The sequence below is a fragment of the Carettochelys insculpta genome, chromosome 6, assembly GCF_033958435.1.
Source record: "Carettochelys insculpta isolate YL-2023 chromosome 6, ASM3395843v1, whole genome shotgun sequence".
Lineage (NCBI taxonomy): Eukaryota > Metazoa > Chordata > Testudines > Carettochelyidae > Carettochelys > Carettochelys insculpta.
This window is the reverse complement of record NC_134142.1, coordinates 34,391,083-34,419,074: the sequence shown is the minus strand read 5'-3', so window position 1 is coordinate 34,419,074 and position 27,992 is coordinate 34,391,083. Positions and strand designations below refer to the sequence as shown.

The 27,992-nt window shown below is 41.0% G+C and overlaps 1 protein-coding gene across 2 annotated transcripts in view; it reads right to left on the bottom strand.

Annotated features, from left to right (window-relative positions):
• Window positions 1-27,992, bottom strand: part of PTPN21 (protein tyrosine phosphatase non-receptor type 21) — a 67,336-nt gene that overhangs the window by 17,646 nt on the left and 21,698 nt on the right. The window contains exons 3-14 of one of the 2 annotated variants that reach the window (XM_074996653.1): window positions 20,239-20,408; window positions 15,906-16,003; window positions 15,009-15,076; window positions 14,402-14,472; window positions 12,245-12,332; window positions 11,794-11,882; window positions 10,487-10,574; window positions 9,285-9,364; window positions 7,293-7,394; window positions 6,159-6,219; window positions 5,508-5,592; window positions 487-1,955 (exon numbers count right to left, since the gene is read on the bottom strand). In XM_074996653.1, the coding sequence (XP_074852754.1) occupies window positions 487-1,955; window positions 5,508-5,592; window positions 6,159-6,219; window positions 7,293-7,394; window positions 9,285-9,364; window positions 10,487-10,574; window positions 11,794-11,882; window positions 12,245-12,332; window positions 14,402-14,472; window positions 15,009-15,076; window positions 15,906-16,003; window positions 20,239-20,408 (2,469 nt within the window). The remainder of the gene's footprint in view (window positions 1-486; window positions 1,956-5,507; window positions 5,593-6,158; window positions 6,220-7,292; window positions 7,395-9,284; window positions 9,365-10,486; window positions 10,575-11,793; window positions 11,883-12,244; window positions 12,333-14,401; window positions 14,473-15,008; window positions 15,077-15,905; window positions 16,004-20,238; window positions 20,409-27,992) is intronic. The other variant, XM_074996654.1, reaches the window with a different exon arrangement.

The following is a 27,992-nucleotide window of genomic DNA, read 5'->3' as shown; positions in this document are numbered from 1 at the left end:
AACACTCGGTTAAGTCAAATGCTCAAATTATGGGAATGTGTCTAATGTCCTCACAAAACTGGGAACTGGGTGTAGCTGCCCCTGCTCCAGTTGCCTGGTGAATAGAGGAGCTCTAGGAACCATGGGCTGTTAAAAGCCACTCTGTATGGCTCATCCATGGGCTGTATGAGGCTGAGGAGGTTTCAGAACCTCCCCAGTGGCTACAGACTAAATAATGGGTGGGGTAGAAAAAAACGGCTGAACAGACTGGGGCTGGGGCAGGGGCAGGGGCAGGGGCAGGGGCAGGGAGGAGACAAATAGGAGAGAGAAAGGACAGGCACGTAAGGAGAGGAAACAGAGCAAGAATGAGGGCAACAGAGAGGAAGGTCACTGCATTTAATAGCTATGTTTCAAATATACTGAAAAAGCTTTTTTAAAAATGCAGGCAACTGGTATCAGATCTATCATCATGAGCTAGGAGAAGAGACAGAAACAATATCCACTTACACCTAAAGGCGGAAGACCTTCCACTATATTCTTCTTTCCCGACAAAAGATCAGAGACCGGTCTTTTCTTTAGAGAATCCTTTCTTACTCTGTACCTTCCTGAAGTAGTAAGGTCAGATTCTGACATAGACGGAGTCAGCAAGCCTTCGCTTCTTCTCGGCACCTGGGTTTCAGCTATTACGTGTACTGGGCTCACATCTTTTATCCTCTTTTCCGGCTCTGAAATATGTAACTTTGGCTCAAGGATGTGCAAAGGGCTAGGAGGTGAAGCAATAGAACTGTAAGGGTAACTTAATAAGGATTCAGGAGGATAACCGCCCATAATAGCAGAAAGCTGGGTCTGGTCATCAGTGAGAGGTGCCAGAGTTGTACCAGCTTTGTTTTCTTCTTCAAATTCTTCCTCTTCCTCGCTGCTGTGAATCAGCATAGTGGCATTTGAAAGAGACTTCTTATGATCACAGTTCAAACTTTGTTCTTGCTCCTCATTTTCTTCTTGCTTCGTTCTCTCCACAAAAACACTAGGTTGTGACCCCGTTGATATGATCCTTGGAAGGGCCACATCTGCAGCAGAGGCTGACATGGTTCTCTCTTTAATTCTTATGCCTTCCAAGTTGTGTGCCAGTCCGGCTATTTCAATACTGTTTCGTTTCTGTAGCTGAGCACGGCGTGACGATATTAATGGCTCACTCACTTCCTGAAGGGAATGTGCAACAGGCAGACTGTCTTCTTGAAACGTCTGAACAGAATGGTGGACTCGCCGTGTGATGAGATCTGGATTGCTGCTGCTAATGTAAAGATGTCGGGAAAGGTCTGGGGTACTGTTCGCAGGTCGTGGGTATGGATAAGGGGGAGGAGGTTGATAAACCTGGGTCTTCATGATGTTTGGTGCTGGATACTCCTGAGCCTGAAGCTGAACATTTGTCAGCTCAGGTACACTGACTGCTCCAACAACGGGACGCCGTTCAGCAGGGTATGGGTAGGGAGACTGGCTATGAAAACTGTAACTCAGGTTAAAAGGATAGTGATTAGACTGAGGGGAGGTGAAGTGAGCATGCTCTCGAATTTCAGGTTGGCTGTAGACCAGAGCATCAGGCCTACTGTAGGCATATGAACTGCTGATGTTAAGGTTTCTCATAGAATGACTCTGCCTGTCCGTATGTATCATTCCTCTGTTAAGCTGTCTCATCACAGTTTCATAATCAGGTGTAGGCCGATAAGAAGGTGGTATTAGCGCACTGTGTCGATGCGACGGAACATAATCTGGTCTGAGGACATCACTTCCAGTAATGCTTGGGTTAGAAGACATGGGAGATGGCTGCAAGTAATGCTGTGGGTTATTCAAAGAGTTTGTGCTGTGTGCACTATAGACACTCCCATTGCGGATCCTGCCATTGTAGTCATGTGGAGCTCTATCCAAGCTAGTCTGAGAGTGGTAATAGTATCCATTTTGCTTGCTCACAAAGAGGTTATCTGAAAAAACAACAAAAAACAAAACAAAAACAAAAACAAAAAACAAAATAATAAAAAACAACAAATCAACCCTTATGTCCAAGCATTAAAACAGTGAAATTTCTCCACCAGCCATATTTAATCAATGATTAATTATCAAAAACTCAGCTCTTCCCTACCATGTGTTGGCTTTAACAACATATTTCTTCTCCATATCGCTGCCAAGCAACACTTTACTTCCTACGATTGTATTTTCAGTTCTGTAAGGCTCTCGACATGCTACAATACACAACTGCCACCTAATGACAGTATTTTTGTTTTTCTTCTTGCTGAATGTCCAATTTTCTGACATGCAGAATGGATATTGTGATATACCCTTCATCTGTAGGTGGATTTAATTCTGATACGATTTGTTCTCAGCCACTCTCATGTTAATACGTGTCACATCAAGACTCAGATATGAAACATGAGGGATTTAAATTTGCCACCTATCTTAAAGCTATGCAGAACTTGTTTTGCTTTTACCAAAAGGGGTTGTGATATCAGAGCCAGGGTCAGAATCCAGGCAAGGTTGGTCAGTAAAAGTGTCATCCTCACTCACAAAGAACCATTAAAGTTGTAATCTAGAAAAATCCCACCAACTAAGCAGTACTAGGCTCAGGAGCAATGTCAGAATTTCTACTCTCGAGTCCAGGGGAAACAAGGCACAGTAAAAAATTATGGTACTGCAGCTCTGTGGGGGGAAGAGTCACCATACTTGTAGGGACAGCCATGCTAGTAGTCATCTAACTGGATTAATTAACAGTGGCTGCAGAGGGACTCTCGCTCATCCACCAAAAGTCCAGTGACTTCAGCAACTGCTTGTACCTCCCTCATCCAGGACTGTGGTCCAGCAGCATCTATGATTCAGGAGTAACATGGATATTCCTGGAACAGAGAGCCTTGGGGCTAGAAGCCCAGTTCCAGTAGGGCTGGAGTCCGGCAGCAACCCAGCTGGGGCTGTTAGCAGACTGGCTCAGGCCAGGTCTAGCTGTAGGGGGGCTGGTGTTCAGGAGGGCCAGTAGCCCATCCACGCTGGAGGCAAGGGGGACTGGTTGGGACCGGATGCAGAGCTGATGGCAGGGAGGGGCAGCAGGCTGGAGGGCTGGTGGCAGGGGATCTCCACTGGTCTAGCAAATTCCCTCATTTGGGACCAGTCAGGTCCCGAGAGTGCTGGATCAGAGAGGTCTGACCTGTACTGCAAATCAGGCAGAGTGCAAACTATGGAGGAAAAGGATCACTCATCATGAGTAAAATAAAAAAGAATTATTTGATCCCACTTCTGATCTTGTTTTGTTATAATTTATTTACCTGTTTTACTCTAGTGAATTATGAAGATTTACTCTTGAGGTACACCAAGGCAAGGTCTTGCCTACATAGGAAAGTTGCAGTAGAATAACTAGGTCTGAATTCAGACTAATCTAGTTAAACAAGTGTAAATTCCTGTGTAGAGACACTTCTCTCAAAGACTGGCTTGTTTCAGTTTATCTTTATTCAAATAAGAATAGGTTTACATTAAACTAAAATAAGCCACTCAAATTGAAATAAACAGAGTGTTCACATGTTAGTTTGTATTGGTTCAATTGTACGACTTTAAGTTAAACCAATTCAGCTTACCAACGGACACAAAGCCTTACTGACAGAAGAATCAGGCCCACTATGTAAATGAAAATCAATACCAGTAGTATGTCTATAAGCAGCTGGGAGATGTGATTCTGAGTTCAGAGATATATGCTTGCTAGCTCTGGTCAAGATAGCACACTAAAAATACAGCATGGTGGGGACAGTATGAGTGCTGGCTCAGGCTAGGTACCCCAAGTAGGTTCTTAGGACTTCAGATACAGCGGTTCTCAGGTGGTTAGCTTAAGCCGTGGCCTGTGCCAAACAGCTGCACTGTTACCTTTCAAACAGAGCACGCATGCACACACATGCACATGTGTGAGAGACCTTGGAATTGTATCTTCAGCTCAGAGAAATACACACACAAGCTCTGCAATGTAGTTGATGGTTTGTGTATATTGATAGTTCTGCAATGATTATCTAAGAAATAATATACCTAATGTGACCAACCCAGCAACCAACAACGTGGACCTTAGTTAAACCAAAGCTTTCTGGAGGCTATTGAATAGTATAAAGAATGGTCGTTGTTACCTACTACAGTTGGTCCTTATCATAACTATAATGTACTTCTGAACAGAGAGTTTGTCTCTCTGTCCAGCTGTGTATTCAAGAACTCCTCCTAAATGGTAAGAGCTAGGACCACCAAACTTAGTAGGAAGCTTCCTCTTACCATAACTTAAAACAAGGTCAGGGTTTGGTTGTGCCAGGGCAATGGGATGTGCCCAGAACATGACTGTTTCTCACAAAATGGAAAGGCGGGGCTCTGCTGCCAGAGGCAGTTATAACATTGAGGGCAGCAAGGGTCCAGAGATGGGGACTTGGACAGCTATAACTCCTTTTGGCCAGCGGGGAGAAGGAGTGGAGAAAGGGACAGCTATCTCTTATATATTTTAGAGAGCTTGTCTGACTGTCTCCCAGTTGGGGAACATGCACTCATACTCATGCAGCAGCTATACACAGGTGCTTTTCACCTGGGCCCTGCACTAGAAGCATGCTGTGTTTGTCTTTTATCCCTAGGGCAACCTGCACACTGAACCCCTCATCCCTAGCCCAGGGCAATAATTTAAATGAAGAAAAACAAAAATTATTTGAGTTATGGACCCAAGCAACACCAGGTAAACATTCTAATTATACATATTAACATAAATGATCAATTGTTTTATGCATTTAACATTTATAAAGAAGTGGATCTCTAGCTCTGATGCCAAAATGCAAAACAGAATAAACAGTTGTCACTATTTGGGAAATTTTTGTACATAAAGCACCAACAAAAACTGCGGTGCATCTTTGCTGACAGCTGTTTTTGATCTTTTGTTTGTGAGAATAAGGGTTCAAAAGCAAGATTTCATTATAAAGCTGGTATTCTTTATTGTACCTCAGCTGTGATGTTGGAAACAATTCAACTCCCTTCTGCTACAGAGATTACAGGTATTAGTTCCCAAAGCTGTCAGTGATTCAGTATTATCGATATTATTTATATTGTACTAAAGTAGTATTCAAAGGCAGTCAAGGGAAAAAGGGTACAAAGTCCATTGATAATTTATGGAGTTCTGATACCTTTAAGATCTAGTGCAATATAAAAGCTGTAAGAAAGGGTCTGTAGCAAGAGACTGTGGTCTGTGACTACACTGTACACAATCATTAACTAACTGTCCACCATCCAACTCCCGACACACTCCAATATCATTCTATACTTAGAACAGGAACAGGGACTGCAGCAAGAGAAATAACGTGGGCCTAACTCACTCTAACACCCTGGCTTCTTTACACAGCTCTAGCAGTAAACAAGGGCCTTAAAGTGAGTTGAGATGTAATGTGGTAACATTTGGTCTCAAATGACCTGTGGGTGTACTGGTTCCTACTGTATTTAGAATTCACTTAAGAACTGAACTTTGTGGCCACATCATAATTTACCTTGGGATGATGTATATGGTTCCGTGTAGTGGCCATTGTAATGGAGCTGAGGCGGTGGTGGCATCATGTAAGGCTGTGGCTTTGGCTAAGAAAGAAGATATTTTAAAAGTAGTTAAATACTACAAGAACTACTAAAGAGTCTTGAAGAAGGTTGTACAAAGGGCCATTCTAAAAGCCAATTCCCCCACTGCATAATGCAAAGCATCAGTTTTCAGTGGAAATGAAAAGTAAAAGTCAACCAAAGTAGTGCCTACAGAGAGAGATCTAGGATTTTCTCTGTATATAGGGGAATCTTAAATTGAAAAACATATGTATCTACAATATCTAAAACAAAAATATATATTTTGCATCAGTTACTAAGAAGTTACATCCTTGTTTTCTGACAAGCCAGTGAGCATCTTAATTCATTGGTCTCATTTTTCATCATTTTGGCTTCTTGCACAAAAAGAAAAATATTTCATTAAAGTCTAATGCAAAAACTATAAACATTCAGATCTTAGAAATTAGTAATGGCATACTCCTAAGAAAAGTATCCTTCTCCAGTTTTACTATTAATGTAGTCACCATCATTTCTTCTCTGATGGGACATCCTCATTCTACTTAGAAAAATACAAGAAGCAGCTCAAATCTGAAACTATTCAAAAACCTTACCAGCGACATCCTGGAAGAGGACCTCCTTCTTACTGGATTCACTGTAACAGTCTGTGTTTGTCTACAAAGAAAGTCATATGATGAGCAAAGCTTTTTACAACTCTGTTAGCATGAGCACCTTGCAGGATTGGGGCTATTTCAGGACACTCAGCACTTTACAGAATCAAGTCCTGTGTTACACAGTCCTCCCGCCAGTCCCAGAGGGAAGAGCTTTGTGCAGGTGCAGCATATGTACAAATCACTAGTGTTGCTAGAATGAGAAGAAACACAGAAGTAGGATGGGGAGGGAGAAAGACAAACACTTTGTCCAGATCACTGCCTCCCTGCCCCATGTACAGCACCCTCAAAGGGGAAGGATGCAGAGTGTTCTGGCACGCACACCTCCCCCATCAGTACAATGAAATGGAGGAGGACCTGAATTTCACACATGCGGTGGACAGAAGGGAAAAGGAGGGATTTCCATGCTCTCCCACCAATATTCAACCCCTGATAAAGTCTCATCCAAGTGATAATTGATAGGTTTCCTGGCCTAGATGTCTGTCTTTATACATAAATGGCCTGTGAAGGACCCTCAAAACTTAGTGGGTTGTAGGAGAAAAAAGCAGCACAATGCTCATTCGGGGTCCCTAAACAAACCATATTTTAGATACAGCAAATATTGTAGCTACTGTATCATAAACAATGTTTTGTAGTTTGCCAAATCACTGCACATTGGACTGGTCAATAGTGCCAATTTTTCCCACGTTTTCCTGTTTCTGTACCCATCAGTGTGCAGTAAGACCTGAAGAATACCAGAGCAATACAAATAAGTAAGCATATAAGAACCATCATACTGGGTCAGACCATAGGTCCATCTAGTCCAGTAGCCTGTCTTCTGAAGTAGACAGTGCCAGGTTTTCAGATGGAGTGAAGAGCACAGGTAATCATCAGATGATCAATTCCCTCTTGCCCATTTGCAGCTGCTGGTAAACTGAGGCTAGGAACATCATCCCTGCCATCCTGGCTAACAGCCATTGACGGATCTACCCTTCATAAGCTTATCTTGTTCTTTTTGGAAACGTGTTATAGTCTTGGACTTCACAATATCAAAACAGGACATGCACATTATCAGAAAGAGATTATTTTCCAGCTCACCCTTTGGGAAGAGAAGGACGAGAAAGAATTGGAAAGCGTGGAAAGGAAAGAATGAGGAAAGGTTTCTGAGCGCCTTCAACAGGTGGAGAGTCTGGGGAGTCTCTAAAGACAAGGTATGTGCAGACAAAATGGAGACAGTCAACTTGCACATTGAGAAAAAAGGTGCTCGTTACAGCAGAGAAGACATTGTAACTGAACTTAGATGAACCTGGGATGTTCTTAAGCCTGGTTGTCAGCACTACCTTGCTTCTCTTCCTTTTGTTAAAGCAGGAGGATTTGCCAGTGAGTTGACATGGGGATCCCAGGAGAAGATTATGCACTACTAGTCTAAGGAGTCTGACAAACACCAACTCCACCAATATGTTTCATCCCTAACAAGAAGGTAACCACTATAAGGGATAAGGTTTCAGTTTGGTCTCTATTTCAAGTCAATCCTTCAACTATTTTGAGAATGATAACAAAGGTGCAATTAATATTAGTGCCTGTTGGAGTGTTTTTTGTGACATGGCTATTTCCCACCACCTTTCCTTCAGCATCAATTGGCTCTGAATCAGACCTACAACAAGTCATTTATTGGTGGACAATGTAAGAGAAATGAAATTAAATGGAACTCATGTATCTTATGACTCACTTGGCCCAATTCCCTGTCTCACACTAATATAAATCAAGAAGAACTTGACTGAAATAAAAAATGTGAAAAAAATGGATTTGCAGTGCGGAGACTGGCATATTAAATTTAATCTTCTCACTTGTATTTATATTGTTCTGCTCTGGTGCTTACTGAGCTATAAGGATTCTGTGGACAGCTGAAGGACTTCATACTGCAAGATTGCCAATCCAGCATCTTCCAAGAACACTACATTGACTCCACCTAGGCTGCATCTACACGTGCACGCTACTTTGAAATAGCGGCGCCAACTTCGAAATAGCGCCCGTCACGGCTACACGTATTGGGCGCTATTTCGAAGTTGAAATCGACGTTAGGCGGTGAGACGTCGAAGTCGCTAACTCCATGAGGGGATGGGAATAGCGCCCTACTTCGAAGTTGAACGTCGAAGTAGGGCACGTGTAGCCGATCCGCGTCCCGCAACATCGAAATAGCGGGGTCCGCCATGGCGGCCATCAGCTGAGGGGTTGAGAGATGCTCTCTCTCCAGCCCCTGCGGGGCTCTATGGTCACCGTGTGCAGCAGCCCTTAGCCCAGGGCTTCTGGCTGCTGCTTCGGCAGCTGGGGATCCATGCTGCATGCACAGGGTCTGCAACCAGTTGTCAGCTCTGTGGCTCTTGTGTTGTTTAGTGCAACTGTGTCTGGGAGGGGCCCTTTAAGGGAGTGGCTTGCTGTTGAGTCCGCCCTGTGACCCTGTCTGCAGCTGTTCCTGGCACCCTTATTTCAATGTGTGCTAGTTTGGTGTGTAGACATTCCCTCGCAGCGCCTATTTCGATGTGGTGCTGCCCAACGTCAAAGTTGAACGTCGATGTTGCCAGCCCTGGAGGACGTGTAGATATTATTCATTGAAATAGCCTATTTCGATGTCACTACATCGAAATAAGCTATTTCGATGTAGCGTGCACGTGTAGACGTAGCCCCACTCTGTTAAAATAACTTCAGTGTCCTATTACATAAAAGTTTAGTCAAAAGCATAGAGTCCCACAGATTTCAGTATTGCACAAACACCTTCATATTAATGGACCATGTAGATGCACTTACAGTACTGAGATCCAGTTGTTAGAAGAAGAGGACTATGTTCTTAGCTGTGACTCCAGATTATAAAAATAGTATTCTCTATTACAAGGCTACACCCATCTTAGATAAATCTTTTCCATAATGTAAACTTAGTACTGGGGATAAATATGTGGTTGAAAACATCAGGAGTAAATAGTGTCATTAATTAGTGTATTCTAAACAAGTAACAAATTGCAAATGTTATACAACATTTAGGTTCATTATGGGAACAGAGACCTCTTCCCCCACCAGAAAAGCTATTCTACTTACAGGCTACTTTTATTTAGTCTGTAAAATTTGTGTCTTGCCACACACATCCTCCACACATATTTTGCTGTTTCCATGTCCTCCTGTCAAACAAAATATACAGCTATAGGACAGAATATACAGGCTAAAATATACAGGCCTAACTCTTGGTCCCATAGAAGTCAGTGAAAGTTTTACCACTGACTTACATCAGAATAAGATCCGATTCACTTCATTTTGATATAGCAGCTTCTATACCAAAGCTAATTCAGAACCATATGTTTGCAGGACTAATCCTGCTGTTCAAATGTTAACACTTCTCTAGACTAAAATAAAGATGAAAATAGCAGCCTGCTGTTGAAGGCAATGTTATGACTCAGAACAAGAAAAATATATATATACTGTGTCTACCACAAACTAATATAGGGATTGGGAACATCCAGCATGCTGGCAGCAAGTCAGAGTTAGCTGCTAGCAGGCTGCCAGACAGTTTGTTTACCTGAGTGTCTGCAAGCACAGCCACGTGGTGCTCCCAGTGGCCGTGATTCGCCGTTCACAGACAATAGGAGCTGGGTCACCACTTCTAGCAGCTCCGATTGGCTGGGAATGGTGAACTGCAGCCACTGGGGCTGCAAGTGGCTGTGGCTGCAGATACTCAGGTAAACAAATCTGGCAGTCTGCCAGCAGCCTACCATGATGAACCTCATGTGGCCCGTGGGCCCTCCCCCCCGACACACACACTTTAAGTCTATTACAAAAAGTATAGCCTTAAGGAAGGAAACAGATGAACATGTTTTCAAGCCTCAATTCTGCCACGTGATGAGCACTCAGCAAAGCACTTAAATGTGTACTTATTGTTAAGAATGTGAATAGCTCCATCGACTTCAAAAGTCTTAGTTAAACACATGCTTAAATGCTTTGCTGGTTTAGATCAGAGTGCTCAGCGCTTTTGGTGTACTTACAAAAGACAAGATTTCTCAAATGCCTTTAACTTTTGTATAAAACCTGCTGAAGCAGCCATAGAATTTAAAAAGTGACACAAACGTCACCATTGTAATTAATATATTTTAAAAAAGAGTAACAGTAACTAAAAATCCTCCACATAACTAGCATAACACAAGTTGAAAAAATGAATATTTTGGACAAAAATATGGTTTGGGGGATTGCAGTTTTTTTGGGTGTTTACTCAAACAGCTTTAGACAGCAAGAAATAAAAATTCACTCACCGTTTGGAACTGGATTGTTTCTTCTTTATTTGCCAATTCTAATGCAAAAAAAGACTTGTTATGGGACATGTTGGCAATGTCATGCCATCTAAGGATAAACGGAGAAGACACGACAAGTAAGCGCTGGATTTTCAGAGTATAAATGAAAAACAAAACTATCTTGGAGGGCGAGGAGTAACTGAGCAATAACTCACCCCTCTCCAATCTGAATCAAGTTTAGCCAACTCTGAAATAGTGATTAAAGAAGCAGCCTACAACTTCATCCTTATTAAATTATTGTTCAAAGGAAAATAGGGATGTAACTGTAGTTCTTTAGAGGATGTATAAATATGCATAATGTATGAACATGTTGCATAACTTTAGACAGGAAGCTAGCTATTAGCAAAAATAAATTAGTAAAAGAAAAGCTAAGAAAAGCTTGCAATAATGTCCAAGAATACTCAGACCTATTTACAATGAATGAGATAACAAGTAAGGGTGGTCAGAACTTGAACCTCACAGAGATTCATTGTATATGGTCCACTTACGCTGGGGTTGCAGAAGGGCTCCAATAGTTGTCACCCGATTAAGTCAGCAACTCAATTTGTTCTCAGTGGACTAATCTGATCAATGTGTTCCTGGGTTCAGTGGTAATTAAGAACCACCATGTCCTTGAAAGTAGCCTTCCATGTGTAATGTGTTTTGCTATGGATGCACACATGCAGCTCTTTTTGAAGTCACTGGGACTCATGTTTGCATCCAAATGTGAAATCTAGGCTACTGGAATTGGGCCTCAGACAGATGCATCTCCACAACATGCTTAGGATATTTTATATTTTAAAATGTTTATCAGAATGCCCAGAAAGACTGCGTACTTCACTACCCGTAACAGCCCAATTGCAATCAGCAGTTGATTGATCACTCCAAAATAGTTACAGAACAGTAACACAACTGTCCTCTTCATACTGCCCTATACAGAGTAACCTTACCCACTTACTTACTTTTACAATGGCACATCCCTGAGTAATAGATGTGCATGGCTGCGTTTTGGATGAGCCTGTACCTGGCACAATGATGCTACTTTTAGATTCACATGCATTTGCACAGAGGATAACTGTAGGTGGCATACAAATATGATGTAGATGTAAATGAACTAATCCCACGGCATTTATATAGGTAAAACTGCTGCTGACTTCAGCACATATGCACAAGGGCTGTAAGACTGGATCCACGTCTGGAACTGCGCTAATGAGTAAAATCTGTACTCTTCCAACTGGGGACAACACAGAAATTCATTTGCAAAAGTTCTAACAGGGGATAATGCTCACCGAAATATAACAGCAGGTCGGCCATTTCTGTGTTTTACGAAGATACCATCAAGACATGCCCCAATGGATATATCACTTCCCTGGCTGTCCTGCAAGTAGTAACCAGAAATCACAAGAAAAACTTTGTGAGCCAAAGTTATAGCAACAGCAACTATTTACAGTGGTGATATCACAGAAGGGTTCTTAAATGGGCAGTGCAAATCTTAATCACTCATTTGAGATCATGACCTCTCTTCGTTGCACAGCATGAAGACTGGACTCAAGATAGCAGCCCTTATGCACCAGAGTGTTCCCAGTGAAGTCAATGAGATGATTCAGGTGACTAGGGATGGCATATTGGGCCTAGGGGTTCATTATACATTGGATGTTCTTGTTTGTGTTTGAAATGGCAGAAAGATATGAAGGATGGTTGTACTTTTTAAGTTGTAGCAGCCATCAAAGCCATCCTTACCTTTGCAGGGTAACTCTCCTCACCATAGCCCTCCATTCTCTCTACCTCTTGCATATACAACATTTCTGCATCAGGAGGTGTAAGGCCTCTACAAATAAACACAACAGGAACTTTTAATCTAGTGATCAATTTCTAAATTTGAACCAGTGGGGGGCTCCTACTTGTCTTACACTGAAGTATGCCATCAAAGCTCAAAAAGCACTTAGTAAAATACCTAGGCTGTCGCAAAATCTTGCAGCTTCTTGTCTGTCTAAGTGACTCAAACACTTGCCCTGGTCCTGCCACTTTAATTCTTGTAACCTCTTCCTCTCTGACTTCCCTGATTTCTATATCATCTCTCCAATTCATCTTCCATGTCTATTGAGACTATGTCATATCCCTCTTCAAATTCCTCCCCTGGTCCTCCAACATACACTGCATCAAAACCAAATGTCTGATATTGCCATTCAGGGACCTGTATAATTCCACTCCAGACTGCATCTCAGGCTGCTTAGTATGCTTAGCACTACATAGTACTACCCTTTCTCCCGAAAAGGGGGAGAAAGCGAGGGAGATTTCTTATTATACCCCTTCGCATTCCTCTTTTCTCCTACAGTCACATTGACCTCAGCTCCTGCACTTCTCCCACTTCCACTGACATTCTTCTTTCTATGCTGCACAGAACAAGCCCCCATTCCTAATACTCAGTCCTTGCCCCCTCCTCATTCAAATTCCTCCTAACGACTCACTGCTTCCATGTAACTTAAAACAAACCCACAACACTAAGCCACATTGAACTATCTCCATCCCAACATGATACTAACTAGAGGGAAAAAAGAGTGAGGTCAGACAAACAAACAAGGAATCTCTCATTTGACACCCATCTTCGGTCTTTGAGCACCCTGTATCTTATCTCTGTGACTTACACTGTAACACCTTGAAACAGAGGTTACCTGTAGAATGGTACAGGTCTGAGCAGGCTGATAGCTCTTAACACACAACAGTAATTGTAGTCATGATTTCCATTACACTAAAGCCAGAAACTGTGTTAAAGGACTTCACAAACTTTATAACAATGAAGCTATGGGATTATTGTCATCTCTGATAAGCACATTACTACGAAGTACACATGCTACTTCAAAATGTCTTGCCTTTACTCTGTATTTAAATATCCACGCAATTCACAAAAGCTTGAAATTCACAGCGCAGGGAGGAGAAATGCAATTCCCCCCATACTACTCATCTCCAGCTCTGTCTCAATTCTGACCTGGAGGGAACGCTTTTGGCAGGAGAGCAGAAGCTGTTCCAGATTACTTCTTCCCAGCTAGTGGCACCTACCATTTTAGTGATTTGGAGACCTGTACTCTAGAAACTGGAGTAAGACTACATCATACAATAATGACTTTCAGTCACTACTGAGCCAGGATGGACTCGAACCAGAGAGATATTGATGACAAGCTCAGTATCCATCACCCCCCTTGCCACAGTACTGGAAGGAACCTTGAGAGGTCTAGACTAGTTCCCTGCACTCATGGCAGGACTGAATATTGTCTAAACTATTCCTGACAGGCATTTGTCAAACCTGCTCTTAAAAATCTCCAATGACAGAAATTTTATAATCTCCCTAAGCAATTTAATCCAATGCTTAACTACCTTGACAATTAGGAAGCTTTTCCTAATATCCAGCCTAAACTGCTCTTGCAATTTAAGCCATTGTGTCTTCTATTCTCAGAGGTTAATGACAACAATTTCTCTCTCTCCTCCTTTTAATTATCTTGTATGTACTTTACATCTACACAAACCTAATTTTTTCAATCTTCTCTTACAGATCATGTTTTCTAAATCTTTAATAATTTTTTGCATCTCTCCTTTGGATTTTCTCAAGTTTGTCCACATCCTTCCTGAAATGGGGTGTGCAGAACTGGTCACAGTAGTCCATCTGATGCCTAATCAGTGCTCCAGCTGTTAGCCTTGGGGCTGCCAGGATTGAGCTGTCAGTGCCCCACTTTAGTTGGTGCAAGCACCCCCAATGAAGGAGCAGACTGTATGGACACATAGAGGCAATTTTAATAAACGCAGTGGCTGTAGGTCAACTTACATTGACTTAATTTTGTAGTCTAGACATGCCCTTCAATCTGAAATGTTTGCTTCACAATTTCAGCATTTATAAAATCTTACCTGTATTTTTGATGCAGCAAGGCCACTTTCTGTGTTGCTTCCTCCAGTACTTTTTCTTCTTGTAGCCAACCCTTAACCAAAAGGAGCATTTAGTTAATGAGCTAGTAGAAGGCATTTTAAATGATAAAATATATAGTTCCTTCACTCAGTAGGATTCTGACTTCCAGCTGAACCTGTGGTCAGCAGGCTGTGAACAGATCACTGCAAAAACCTAAAAACATCACACTTCTTGATTTTTCCCCACCCTTTATCTTCACTGTAATATACAAACATCTGTAAACCTTGATATGCCCTGGAAAACTAGAACCTACTGCGCAATTTAAAGCATTATATGTAATACAATTACCTGATAAAAGCTTTAATAAGATTTGTACTTGCAGAACATCTGTACTTTATATTTGTGCTATGATTGATCTGGGAGCAGTAAACGAGAAGTAATAGTGGCTCTCAGCCTTATTATAAGCATGTATCTCTTTGCTGAAATCTTTGTCTCATCAAGAGTCTTGTCAAAATGGTATTTGATCACTTCTGTGCATAACAAAAGAGTTTTCCAAACCATTTGTTTTCTTTCAATAATGTCAGAAAAACAGCTGAACAAAGAACTTACCACAGGAAACAAGGCAAATCTTTGTAAAAATTCCTGAGATTCATACTGATCGTAGTCTCCGAAGTCAGCTAAGAAAATGAAAGAACAGGGAGGATTCAAGCACTCGTGATGATAAAAGGATATAGCACAGTGTGAAGGATGTGCTCGCTGTATAGCACAGATTCATAATAATGAACTCTGTCATTTGAAAGGAGTGTATTCGGTGAACTCTGCAAGGTACAGCAATTTTAAACAAATGTTTTGACGAGTGTATAAAGAACACACAGACTGAGAAGGGGGCTAAACAGAGATCGAGGCCTGGTGCATACCACAGATGTAGATCAATACAAGGCATCTTACATATACTTAACTACTCCTGCCAACACAACTGCTCTGCTAAGCCAACTTAAAAAGGGGTCTTCAGGAGAGATCTGAATGTGAGGCAATGGTTCCGTAGACTAACTCTGCAAACATGTTCCAAGTATAGAACGAGTGCGTATGGGAGACCAATAAAATAATGCATGTACAAACATATTTTTATGTACTAAAATGAATCCCACACTCCTGCTCTGAAGCCCATAGGAGAAGACTGCAGCAGCTGAGATGTAATGAGGTCTAGTGGTCCAAGCATATGACTGAGTGCCAGGAATTCTTCGGTCTTAGATTCCCTCTCTGGCTTTAGGTAAGTCCCACTGAAGTTAATACACCTTTGAGAATCAGACTCTTAATGACCAGCTAAATACTACAGCAATATAATCTAGGTGCATTAAATGATAAATTCAAAGAAAATATCATATATTTTATAAAAATTAAAATATATATAGAGTATCTACTATGTTCATATAACACATAAAATATGCATCCAAATAACTCATGTCACCATCCCTAAAATATACTTCATGAACTACTTTTGTTTACCTTGAACAGCTAAGCCAGCCAGATGAACTGCTTGCTCTAACGTGCAAGGAATGTTTCCTTCCAATATATCTTTCTTCAATTGCAAATAATACTGGTACCTACAAAAAAAAAAAACTACGTCAACTTTTTCATTTTGTTCCAGTCCAATATAGCCAATCTTTTCTCACAAATCCACTTCTTTCCCCTTAGTCTCTCACTGCTGACGACACCACCAGCCTTCTGGTCACTCAGTCGCATAATTTAGTGTTTGACACCTCTCTTGCCATTCACATCTACAGCATGTCACTATCTTGCTACTTCTTTCAACACATCTCCAAGATCTGATCTCTTCTGTCTGCCCCGACGTCAAAACCTTCTCATGTCCTATTTAATTCTTCTGACCACTTTTCATCTGTTTGAAGGCTCTTCATAATCCTTTCCATAATCTCTCATGCAGTTTATCCAATATGAGCTCCATTTGTGTCTTCTCCATTCATCAATGATATCACTTTCTCACAACCATCTTCTTGCATTCTCCCATGCCATTCCCTATACAGGGAACACGCATTCTAAGGCAGTCCAAAAAAAAAAAAAATACCAGCCTCACCTGAAAGTACTTCCTTAAAATCAACTGCTGTGACGCCTACATAAAACTTAGCCAACTAAAACATTTATTTAATCTAAATATTATATATAAATAACACCTTTGAACTTCTTCATGCCGTACATTAGCCCTTGCTCAATATTGCAAACACTTAAGGAGGAGCTCAATTTTACTCTCTTAAGGAGTCCTGTCTGCCGTGCACTAAAGCACACATTAATGTTTGCAGCATCAGGGTCTAGCTGCATAATTTTAATGATACTGTCCCTGTCATCCTGTTTTATTACATTACATTGAACAATTGTTTGAGCGGTCCTAGGGGCAGAGATTCTGTCTTCTTACATTTCAGGAGGTACATCATGCCACTAAAAACAAATAAGTGAAATTCAGACTAAACAAAGGAGAACAGATGTTTTTCACCTGTAGCAAAGACTGTTAAACACAGAAACCTTTTAACATATTCCCATAAGAGCAGAGCCATGTGCTGCATGACAATAGATACCAATTCTACACATATCATACACAAACGGAGCTGGGACTAAACACCTTTGTACCAGATGACACACTGGCCTTTGTGCAAAAGGAAATCACCCTAGCCAGGTAGTGGATCTCTTGTTCTTCCTGCAAGACACCTACTAAAGGAACATATGATGGTCATACAACTACCCCATTTCATTAAGACAACTTCCCTCAGGTGTGAGCCTTGCAGTCCCTTGGGCCCGTTTCTTTACTCTTTGTTTAACACTATCTGGATCAGATTCTGGTGTAGAGCAAGAGTAACTTCATGAACTTCTTGGACTTTGAATTCAGATCTTAACTGATGTGAATTAGATAACAATCTGATTTTTCAGATCTGGTTGTTCAGGGTACAGAAACAAAGTTTGCACTTGAACTCTAGTCTCCTGCATGGCAGTGTATTACAACATTGCTGAGCTACTCTTTGTGTCTCCTGAGGAAGTCTGTATTAAAAATACTGGCAATTTCATCCCACTAAACTGGAAAACTGAAATCAACATGAAAGCTTTTAATGTTTTAATCTTGATGAAACAATTCTCTATACAGGATTCCACAGGTTGATGTACCATGTTTAGTAGCTAACCCATTATCTCTTAAAGTTAATGGAAATAGTCCCTTTCTTGGAGTTAAAAAACAAACAAACAAACAAAACCCTGAAAAACAGCCCACCATACATTTTAAAATGTATATATAAGAAAAATAACAAGCTTACTACTTTTTCCATACAAAAAATAACCAAAGAAGTCAACAGGATTTGAACTGCACTGTATTATGAAACACCCCACTGCACTGAAGCATGGCACCCTGAAGTCAATACTATCGAAACAAAAAAGCAGTCAAGTAGCACTTTAAAGACTAACAAAATAATTTATTAGGTGAGCTTTCATGGGACAGATCCACTTCTGTTATGGCTACGGTCTGAAGAAGTGGGTCTGTCCCATGAAAGCTCACCTAATAAATTATTTTGTTAGTCTTTAAAGTACTACGTGGCTGCTTTTTTGTTTTGATAGTATATAGACTAGCACATCTCTCTCTCTGTTACTACTGAAGTCAATACTGTTACAGTTCTCACAGTAACCAGGACCAAGAACCATCTTGTTACCCCTCACCTCAGTATGAGGGATTTTTGCTTAACATAACTGGGTGTCAGCTACCTGAAAACACAAGTCTCTAACCATAACAAGCACTCTGCTCAAGGCTATGCCAGTCCTTACTATACCTTGCAAGTTAACAATAGGCATACTGCAGCCCCTAAGTTCCTCTGAGACATTGCTCCTACAACTCCCTTATCCACTGAACACATCAAAATACGTGGTATGCTGTTCCCAAAGGGACAGTACAGTAGGGTCTCATGATTCACAAACTTAATGTTCACGAATTCCATTACTCACGAGTGGCCACTTCCCCTTGGGCCCCAGGCAGGAGCACCAGCAGCCACTGGATCCCTGGGATTTCTCCCCTGTATTCATGAAAATCAACATTCACGAGGTTTCTGAACATGGAACCCTTGTGGATGTTGAGACCCTACCCTACTAGACAGTTGCTCTTCTAAGATCTTTGAATGCAGGCACCACCCTCGTTTGTCACTTTCAGATTTTGGAAAGCACTTCAGAGTCTTAAAACTTGGGTCCAGTGCTGTAAGCCTTTCTGTGAGATTTCTACAATTCTGATCCTCTTTGTGCAGTGAAAGTGTTCTTAAAAGGAACAACATATGCTGGTCATCATAGACTGCTATAACATACAATATACAGCAGAAAGCGGGCAAAACAGAGTAGGAGGCATAAAATTCTCTCCCAAGAAGTTCAGTTACAAATTTAATTAACATATTTTTTTAAATGCATGTCATCCGCATGGAAGCATATTCTGTGGATTGATGGCAGAAACAAGAAAGGACACGTACTAAACATTTGCATCAGACACATAAATACATTGAAATGACAACTACAAATGTGTCTTGTGAATGGCTGTTCTCACTTTCAGATGACATCGTAAACAGAAGCAGGCAACATTATCTCCAAATGTAAACAAGTTTGTCTTAGTGATTGGCTCCCCAAGAAGGACTGAGTAGACTTCTTGGCTTTAAAATATTACATTGTTTTGATTTGGAGAGCAGTTATTGTTTGTATATAATTGTACATTTGCAAGTTTTGCTTTCGTGACAGAGACTGTATTACAGTACTTGTAGTAGGTTAAATGAAAAATACTATATTTTGTTTTTACCATGCAAAGAATTGTAATAAAAATATAAAGTTAGCCCTGTACACTTTCCATTGTGTTGTAATACAAAATCAATGTATTTGAAAATGTAGCAAACATCCAAAATATTTAAATAAATGGTATTCTGTTAATTGTTTTACAGCATGATTAATCACAATCAGACCTAATTAGAAGAACATAAAAAAGTGCATGAGCAGCTGGGACAAGAAATCAGAAATGTGTTAATCCTTACCTCCCTATTGGGTATATACATACAGTCTATTGTTTGGATATTTAGAATCTGGCTTTATGAAAAGAGAATTTTTCTTTATTTCTCTCTGTACAGAGCCTATATTAATTCATTCCCATTTATGTGTTTCTTTTGACTATATAAAATAAAAAAAATCAATAAAATTATAATAGTGAAGGTACATCAGGAAGCCAGACTGATGTTCACCACTTGAAGAGCTGATCAGTGAACATTCTGAATTGGATTCTCCTGCACATTTCAACATCACTTCCTGGCACTTATGCCTGGCATCAATGGATTCACAAAGCAACAGTGGAAGCTAATGCACAATTTCCTCATATCCATCTTTATTTTCTACAATCAAACACATAGCCCTAGCTGGGACTTTACAAATATGGTTTATAAATGCCAGAGTGTACTGAGAACAGGATAACCTGTCTCTATCAAGCCTTCCAGTGTTAAGGGATGGATTGGTTTCCTGAAGCAAGGTATTACTCTGAAAGAAAAACCCTATAATAATTAGATAGGCTGATCATGCAAGCATGTCTGAATAGCTTTACTAGGTTCCAATGGTTTCAACAGATCACTGGGAAAATTTACCACAAGAATAACTCAACTATTATATAATTTAAATATATTAAAAGGATAATAAACACCACAGTTTGGACACAATTTCTGCCTTAAGTCTGCATTTCTATTTTTACAAAGCTTGGAAATCAGCCAGTCTCCCTTAAGATGAGCCAAACATGTAAGAATATTAAAAGCTGAAATTAAAACCACATGCATTTCACCTGGTAATCTCTTGTTGAAGCTGAGAAACAGTAGGCACATAAAACACCACTCCAAAATATACAGTGGGCTCCAAAGCATATTTGTCCAGTTGCTTTTTCAGAGGTTTGTCCAAATCCACCCACCGGCGCTGGTTCTGCTTATTGTAATACCACAGACTGAAGTAAGTAATCTGAAAAAGATTGAAACAATTCAGTGATCAAATCATGTCACCATCGCAATGCCAGATAGAGTACATATTGCATGACCCTAGCACTGTATCCTGCTTCAAAAAGGCTAGGGCTAGAGGACAGAAACGATTTACCAGGGATGCTTTATGATCTTTATGATTCAAACTGCCAGAAGCACTGAAGTATCTTTAACAGTAATATTATGCCATATTAAATCTGACGAAAAAAACAAAGCAAACCCAGCTAATTGAAGAATACACTTTTGATTGCCTAATATATAAATTAATCACACTCTTCCTGAAACACTACAGGTTGAACCTCTCTAATCTGGCAAACTCTTGTCTGGCAACATCCATAATCCGGCATGATTTTTGTTAGCTGGACAACCACTTATCATGGGCGTGGCCAAGTTTCCTGTGATCTCATAAAGTTTGTTTAGAGCCACCTCAGTGTTCTGTGCTGTTATTTAGAAGTAATTTATCCCTAAATGTCTCCTAAGAGCCCAGTATGCAGAGGAAATCTTGGTAATGCTGCTAGAAAATACTGACCTCCCCAGCTCTGGCAAATTCTCTCATTCAGCACCAGTCAGATGCCAACCGTGTGGAACAAGAGAGGTTCAACCTGTACCAGCTTTTATTACTGTGAGCATCTCATTTGACTTTAATAACACTATTCATGTAAGTAAGCAATATTCTTGGTTGCAACAGTTTACTTTTCCAGATGCAGCACTAACTGTTCAGTCTGCAGAAGAGAAGACTGAGGGGGGACTTGATAACAGCCTTCAATTTACTGAAGGGAGGTTGCAAAGAGGCTGGAGAGAGGCTATTCACAGTGGTCACGGATGGCAGAACACGGAACAATGGTCTCAAGTTGCGGTTGGGAAGGTCCAGGTTGAGCATTAGGAAAAACTTTTTCACTAGGAGGGTGGTGAAGTGTTGGAATGGTCTACTCAGGGAAGTAGTGGAGTCTCCATCCCTGCAGGTGTTTAAGTCTCACCTTGACAAAGCCCTGGCTGGGCTGATCTGATGCTAGGGCAGGGGGCTGGACTTGATGGCTTTTTTAGGTCTCTTCCAGCTCTATCGTTCTATGATTCTGTGATTCATGATGCAGAATCAAACTCATTCACATCGAAATTTACACCATAAAACAAGTAATCAATAACATGTTATCTGGCAGCTTTCATTCCTGTGAGTTACAATTTCAGAATTGGGCCTTTAGTGAGCATGGACACAGGTATAAAAGATCTGTCTCATAGTTTTGTAACAAAATCTGACAAGCCATCAGTATATTTTAAAAAAATAGTGAACAAAAAAAAAATCAAGGCAGTGGCACTGGTATCAGTAGCAGTAAGGCTGAATGGGTTACACATGCACTGTTATAAGTGGTGCTGGTAGCCAAATCCACATTAGCAAGTTCTTTCGAAAGATCCTGCCATGCATCTACACACAAAAAGTGTTCTTTTTAAAGTAAATTGAAAGATGTGGCGCTCCTTTCGAAACTGCTTTTCCACTCCAGTTTCAGGAAGAATGCCTTCTTTCAAAACTGTTCTTCAAAAGAAAGCATGACGCTCTGCAGGGCCCTTCTTTTGAAAGAAGAGTCCTCATGATGCTGTATTTTTTGACCCCTGGTCCATTCTTTTGAAAGAGCAGGGGCAGTCTGAACACACTCTATCGAAAGAGTAGATTGATCTTTCAATCCACTTTTTTGGGTGTGGATGCACTCTTTCAAAAGCAATTTTTTCAGAAGATATCTTCTGGAACAACTTTCTTCGAAGGATCTCTGCAGTGTAGATGTAGCCCTACAGACTAACATTTCCCTTTAAAAATCCATGTTTTCAGTTGCTTACAACTTTGCAATGTTAGCTGACTGGGCTGAAACATCCTATGCCAGGTGTTTGCCCTCTGTTGATTCCTCCCCTGGCCCTCCAGACACACCTCCTCCATACTAATGGGTCAGTCATTTCAGAAAATAAGATAAGAAAAAAAGAATGTGTTTGCCCAGATTCAAAGAATTTGTAACACTTTTCACTGGGAAGCTTTAGAGCCTCCATATTTTGAAGTGGCGACTTGAGATTTGTCCAGGGGGTTGACTTGGTGTCAGAGATGTACCTTTTTGTGGTTGTCAAAATAAAAAATCAGTCAAGTAGCACTTTAAATACAAACAAAATCATTTATTAGGTGAGCTTTTGTTGAACAGACCCACTTCTTCAGACCACAGCCAGACCAGAACAGACTTGATATTTAAGGCACAGAGAACCAAAAACAGTAATCAAGGAGGACAAATCAGAAAAAAAATGATCAAGGTGAGCAAATCAGAGAGTAGTGGGATAGAAGGCGGGGGGAAGATCAAGTATTAGATAAAGTCAAATATGCAAACAAGCCCCTATAGTGACTCAGAAAATTCCCATCCCAGTTCAAACCATGTGTTAATGTGTCGAATTTGAATATAAAAGACAGCTCAGCTCCCTCCCTTTCAATAGTGGTACGAAAATTTTTCTTCAGTAACACGCAAACTCTTAAGACTTCTAACTCCCTTAGACAAAGGGTTAATGGGCACAAAACAGACATCAAAACACTCCAGAGCCACAAACCAGTTAGTCAATATTTTAATGGAGTGGGGAATTCTATTAATGATTTAAGAGTATGTGTGTTACTGAAAAAAATTTTTTGCACTGCTATTCAAAGATAAACAGCCAAGCTGGCTTTATATTCAAATTTAACACGTGGTTTGAACCGGGATGGGAACTTTCTGAATCACTATAGGGGCTTGTCTGCATGCTTGGCTTAATCTAATTCTTGACCTTCCCCCCCCTCACCCCTCCGCTCTCTGATTTGCTCACTTCAATCATTTTTTTCTGATTTGTCCTCCTTGATTACTGTTTTTGGTTCTCTGTGCCTTAAATATTGAGTCTGTTCTAGTATGGCTATTATCTGAAGAAGTGAGTCTGTCCCACGAAAGCTCACCTAATAAATTATTTTCTTAGTCTTTAAAGTGCTACTTGACTGCTTTTTGTTTTGACAGTATATAGACTAGCACAGCTCCCTCTCTGTTACTTTTTGTGGTTGTGCTAATGGAGGAGGGACTCATGCGCGATGTAGGAGACCGCCAGTTCAAGTCCCACTTTGTTTGAGGGAGAGAAGTGATTTGAAAAGGGCCCTGTTACCTCTCAGGCAATTCCTCTAGCTGCTGGACTGCAGGATATCTTTATATGGCTCTCCCTTGGTCTCACTTATTGAAGCTGACATGTATTGGGGGACAGATGTATTAGTCTGTATCTGTAAAAACAATGAGTCCTGTGGCAACTTAAAGACTAGCAGATTTATTCAGGGCTTCTTTTCCGTCAGAACACACTGGAAAGGTGTTCCGGAGGTCCCACAGCTGAAGCTGCTGCAGGGCTCTGCGCCCCAGCCGCATGACTGTGGGGTCCACTGCATGCCCTTCCCCTGGCCAGGGATCCCACAGCTGAGGTTGCTGGCAAGGCTTGAGTTCCAGCACCTTTTTTTCTAAGGGGAAGAAAAAAAAACCCACAGGATTTATCTGGGCAGTGGCACAAACACCTCCTGTGGGTCTCAGGGCAAGGAAACAGGGGAGGCCCGGCAACATATTTGGGAAGGAGAGGGGCCAAGAGCAGAAGGGGTGGGGCCAAAACCAGTCCTCATTGCTGCCTGGACCACAGCACTGAGCCTCCCCATTACCTCACAGCCATACACAGCCAGAGCTGCACACAGCCAAAGTAGCAGCAGCAGCAGCAGCCAGAGCAGCCCCTTTGAAATGCTGGGCCCGGGGGGAACTGCTCTCTTTGCAGCTCCTCCCCCTCCCCAACCATCAGGCCTGTATTTGGGCATAAGCTTTTCTGAGCAAAAAGCACTTAGATGCATGGAGTGGAAATTATAGAGGCAGTCATGAATGTGTTAGCATATGAAAAGAAGACAGTTACCTTATCAAGTGGAGGACCAGTACTAACTAGGCCAGTCAGTACTAATTAGGCTGAATGTGGCCCATTCCCAACAGCTGATGAAGTGTGACTACAACGAAAGTGAAAATTGCTTTCCTAGTCAACCAGCTATTCCCAACCCCTAATCACATCCACATTAATAGTATCAAGTTTGCAAATGAATGCAGCTCTACAGTTTCTCTTTGAAATCTGTTTTGGAAGACTTTTGTTAAAGGCTGTCCACTTTTAAATCTCTTCCTGAGTGTGTAGGGAGACTGAAATGTTCTCCTACTGGTTTTCGTATGTTACCATTCTTGAGGTCTGATTTGCATCCATTTACTTCTTTTCACATGGTAGTATATTTATGCTGCCTCCATAATTCCCACTCTATGCCCAGGAAAGCTTATGCCCAAATAAATCTGTTAGTCTTTAAGGTGCCACAGGACTCCTCATTGCTTACTGAAATTGTTAGTTATCTAACTGAATAATTACATAGGGCAAACAAAGAGTGAAATAACTATAGTGGCTCTGAACCTTTCCAGACTACTGACAAAAATCTGATTTGTCTTGTGTTCCCCTAAATTTTACCTCACTTAAAACCTTACAAAAAATCAGACATAAAAATATGATAGTGTCACAGAACACTATTACTGAAAAACGGTTCTCTCTCTTACTTTTACTATATAATTGTAAAATATATCAACTGGAATATAAATATTGTGTTTATATTTCAGTGAATAGTACACAGAGCAATATAAAAAAATCATGAAAATTTTAGTTTGTATTAACTTCATTCATGCTTTTTATGAAGTTGCTGCAAAACTAAGTATCTATCTAGATGAACTGATGTACGCCTGAAAAACCTCTGTGTAGCCCCAGGGACAGATGTACCCTGGGTTGAGAACCACTGAGTTTGGGCACTCACCTGAGAAGTGGCTGATCCCTGTTCAAATCCCTTTCCTACCTCAGAAGGGAGAGTGAGGGAGACTTGAATCATGAGTGAATACACTATCCACTGACTATACTAAAGGTTACCAAGGAAGTCCTCCTCACCCTACCATTTTGTCCTGGCCCCTCATACAATTTAAGAGGCTGAACACCTACCTTCTTGGATCACAACACAGGATAAACGCCTCCCTGCAGCCTAAAGCTGAGAGCCTCTCTTGAGAGAGGACTGGGGCTTGCACACATCCCTATGGCCAGCACATCCCAATGGCTAACTTACTCACTTCTTTGCATAGTATGATGGCTTTATGGACCACAGTACAAAGTGCCAATCTTTTGCCATTCACTGTACAATGTGCCTTAGCATGTAATTCAGGCTTTGCAGATCGCAGTGGCAGTCTGTGATTCTCTGTGGCTCTGAAGGTCAGAGGCTGTGATGCTCAGAATCATAATGCCTTTCGTAACAAAATGCCTTTGAGGCTCATATTGCCTTTGAGGAGCTGGGCTTCAGATACTGTCATGAAAGCACCCTACAAAACCTGAGGAAGATGACAATTCTGGTTCAGTTTAGTGTTTGGATGGTGTGCAATAAACACCACACAGGGACAGGGCCACACAACGAATGAGGAGGATAAAAAGTACTGAACAACTACTCACTGAATGATGTAATTAGAGGACTTAGCTACACAACAGCTGGATGGTAACAAGCTGGGCTATAATAGTGCCCTGCACTAGCCTAGAATATCTGTGTGCACCTCCCTCCCCCCGATACACATAGGCTTTGGCTGAGACTCACATCAGCAGGGTTCATAAAGACAGGAGGTCTGCTACAGGCTAGTGGGAGGTAGAGCAACAGCCCAGCTTGCCGTGGTTTAATTATTTGTATAGACAAGCCCTCCAACTATATCCTGAATGTGTGTATACACCAGGAGCTGAATGGCATTTCCTAACTTCTGACTGCTATGATTTGCTACCTTAACATCGTTTTACCATTCCTTTATGTACAATTACATTAAAACTAACTAACTAAGATAGATGAATTACAGGAACATAATTACAATAATGTAGATTCATACTTCAATTGATGTTGAAGTATATGCCAAGAGCTGCCACACCCCCACCCGCTGTTGTGATAAGCACATGTATATAAGCCTCTTCTTACCACTGGACCAGTCCTTCTGCCCAGATACTAATGCACTTAGCTGGCCTGGCAATTATAGTAACTGCTAGGGGCTACTACTAATCTTTGAGATCAGTGCAATGTTTAAAGCTGAGCACTGAATTCTAACAGTATTTTGGTCACTGTTACTGAACCAGTATAACCTACTGTCAAAAATGATTGAGTGTCCCAAAATCCTATGAACACTTAAGGAAATTGACCCGATAGGTATTTGTGATAATGCCCAGAAAAATCATTTGACTTGGTTTGATCTGTAGTCTTAATCTAAACCATAAGAAAAAAAAAATGGATTGTAATGTAAAAGGGTAGAGAGCCGTGAGATTTGGGCTAAATATGCCACAATTTTTAAAACTAGCAGACTAGATTGATTGAGTATTTTGCTTTCTGGGAGGTGATGACTGCCTAAATTTTCCACTCCATTTCTTTAAAAAGTAGGTCACTAATGCTGTGGGATAAAAACAGCCTTAAGTTTGACCACAAATAAGGAAATGTGTCCATTCTTAAATTTGATTGAGTATAGTTTTGGGCAGTTAAACAACCTTCCCCCCACAAATTGTTTACACTTGAATGCCCACAATAAACACATTAAAGCCAAATAAAATAATATGTGCCAAATACTGTCTTCTGATTCACAGGCAAGCCCTCTTTTAGCTTCTGAGGTAGCATTTAGCTCTATGAATTCTCAGTGGGGGTATTGCACTCTGGAGTACTGTTGCTGATTAAAATAGAACCATTTTTTACTCATTGCTGAAAGTCTGTAATGTCTTGTGCTACTAATAACACAATCCTAAAAAAAATGGCATGACATAATTCTTATAATATGTTAAGTGTCTGATATTAACACTGCAGTGAAGTTTATTTATTACAGCAACTTATTCACCATTCAACTCCTGGACAGAAAAATCAAACCTAGAAAAAAAAACCTGTACAATTTCTAATTAATTACTTTCCACCTACTTACTGTCTGCACTATGGAAATAGCCATGTTCTTATACAATTGTGGAACACCTGAAAAAAGGCACAGTAAAATAAAAGGAATAAAATAGGTCTAGAGGTGAATAGTAACATGAAAACCAGAATTTAAGGGGGGAAAAGTTGTCTATTACTTACATCGGGGTGGGCGATAATTTTTTTTTGGAGGAGGGCACTTGAAGATTTTGGTAAGCAGTCAAGGGCCACACTTTTCTATGGAAGGGGTACAAGGTTTGGGATGGAGGTTGGGTGCAGAAGGGAGCTCAGGGTAGGAGACTGGGGTGCAGAAGAGGGATCTGAGATGGAGTTTGAGTGAAGAAGGGGGTTGTGACCTTGGGCAGGGTATTGGAGTGTGGGATTTGGGAGGGGGGCTGGGTGTAGGAGAAGATTCTGGCCTGGGGAGGGATGTAGAAGGGCTGTATCTTGCCCATCTTTGACCTATACACATGCCACCTTGCTTTGAGGCAATTGGACTTCACAAGCTATGCAGCTGGGTTTGGTCAGTACCTGCATGGGAGACAGATGAAGAGATACAGTTTGATGGTACAGTAGGTT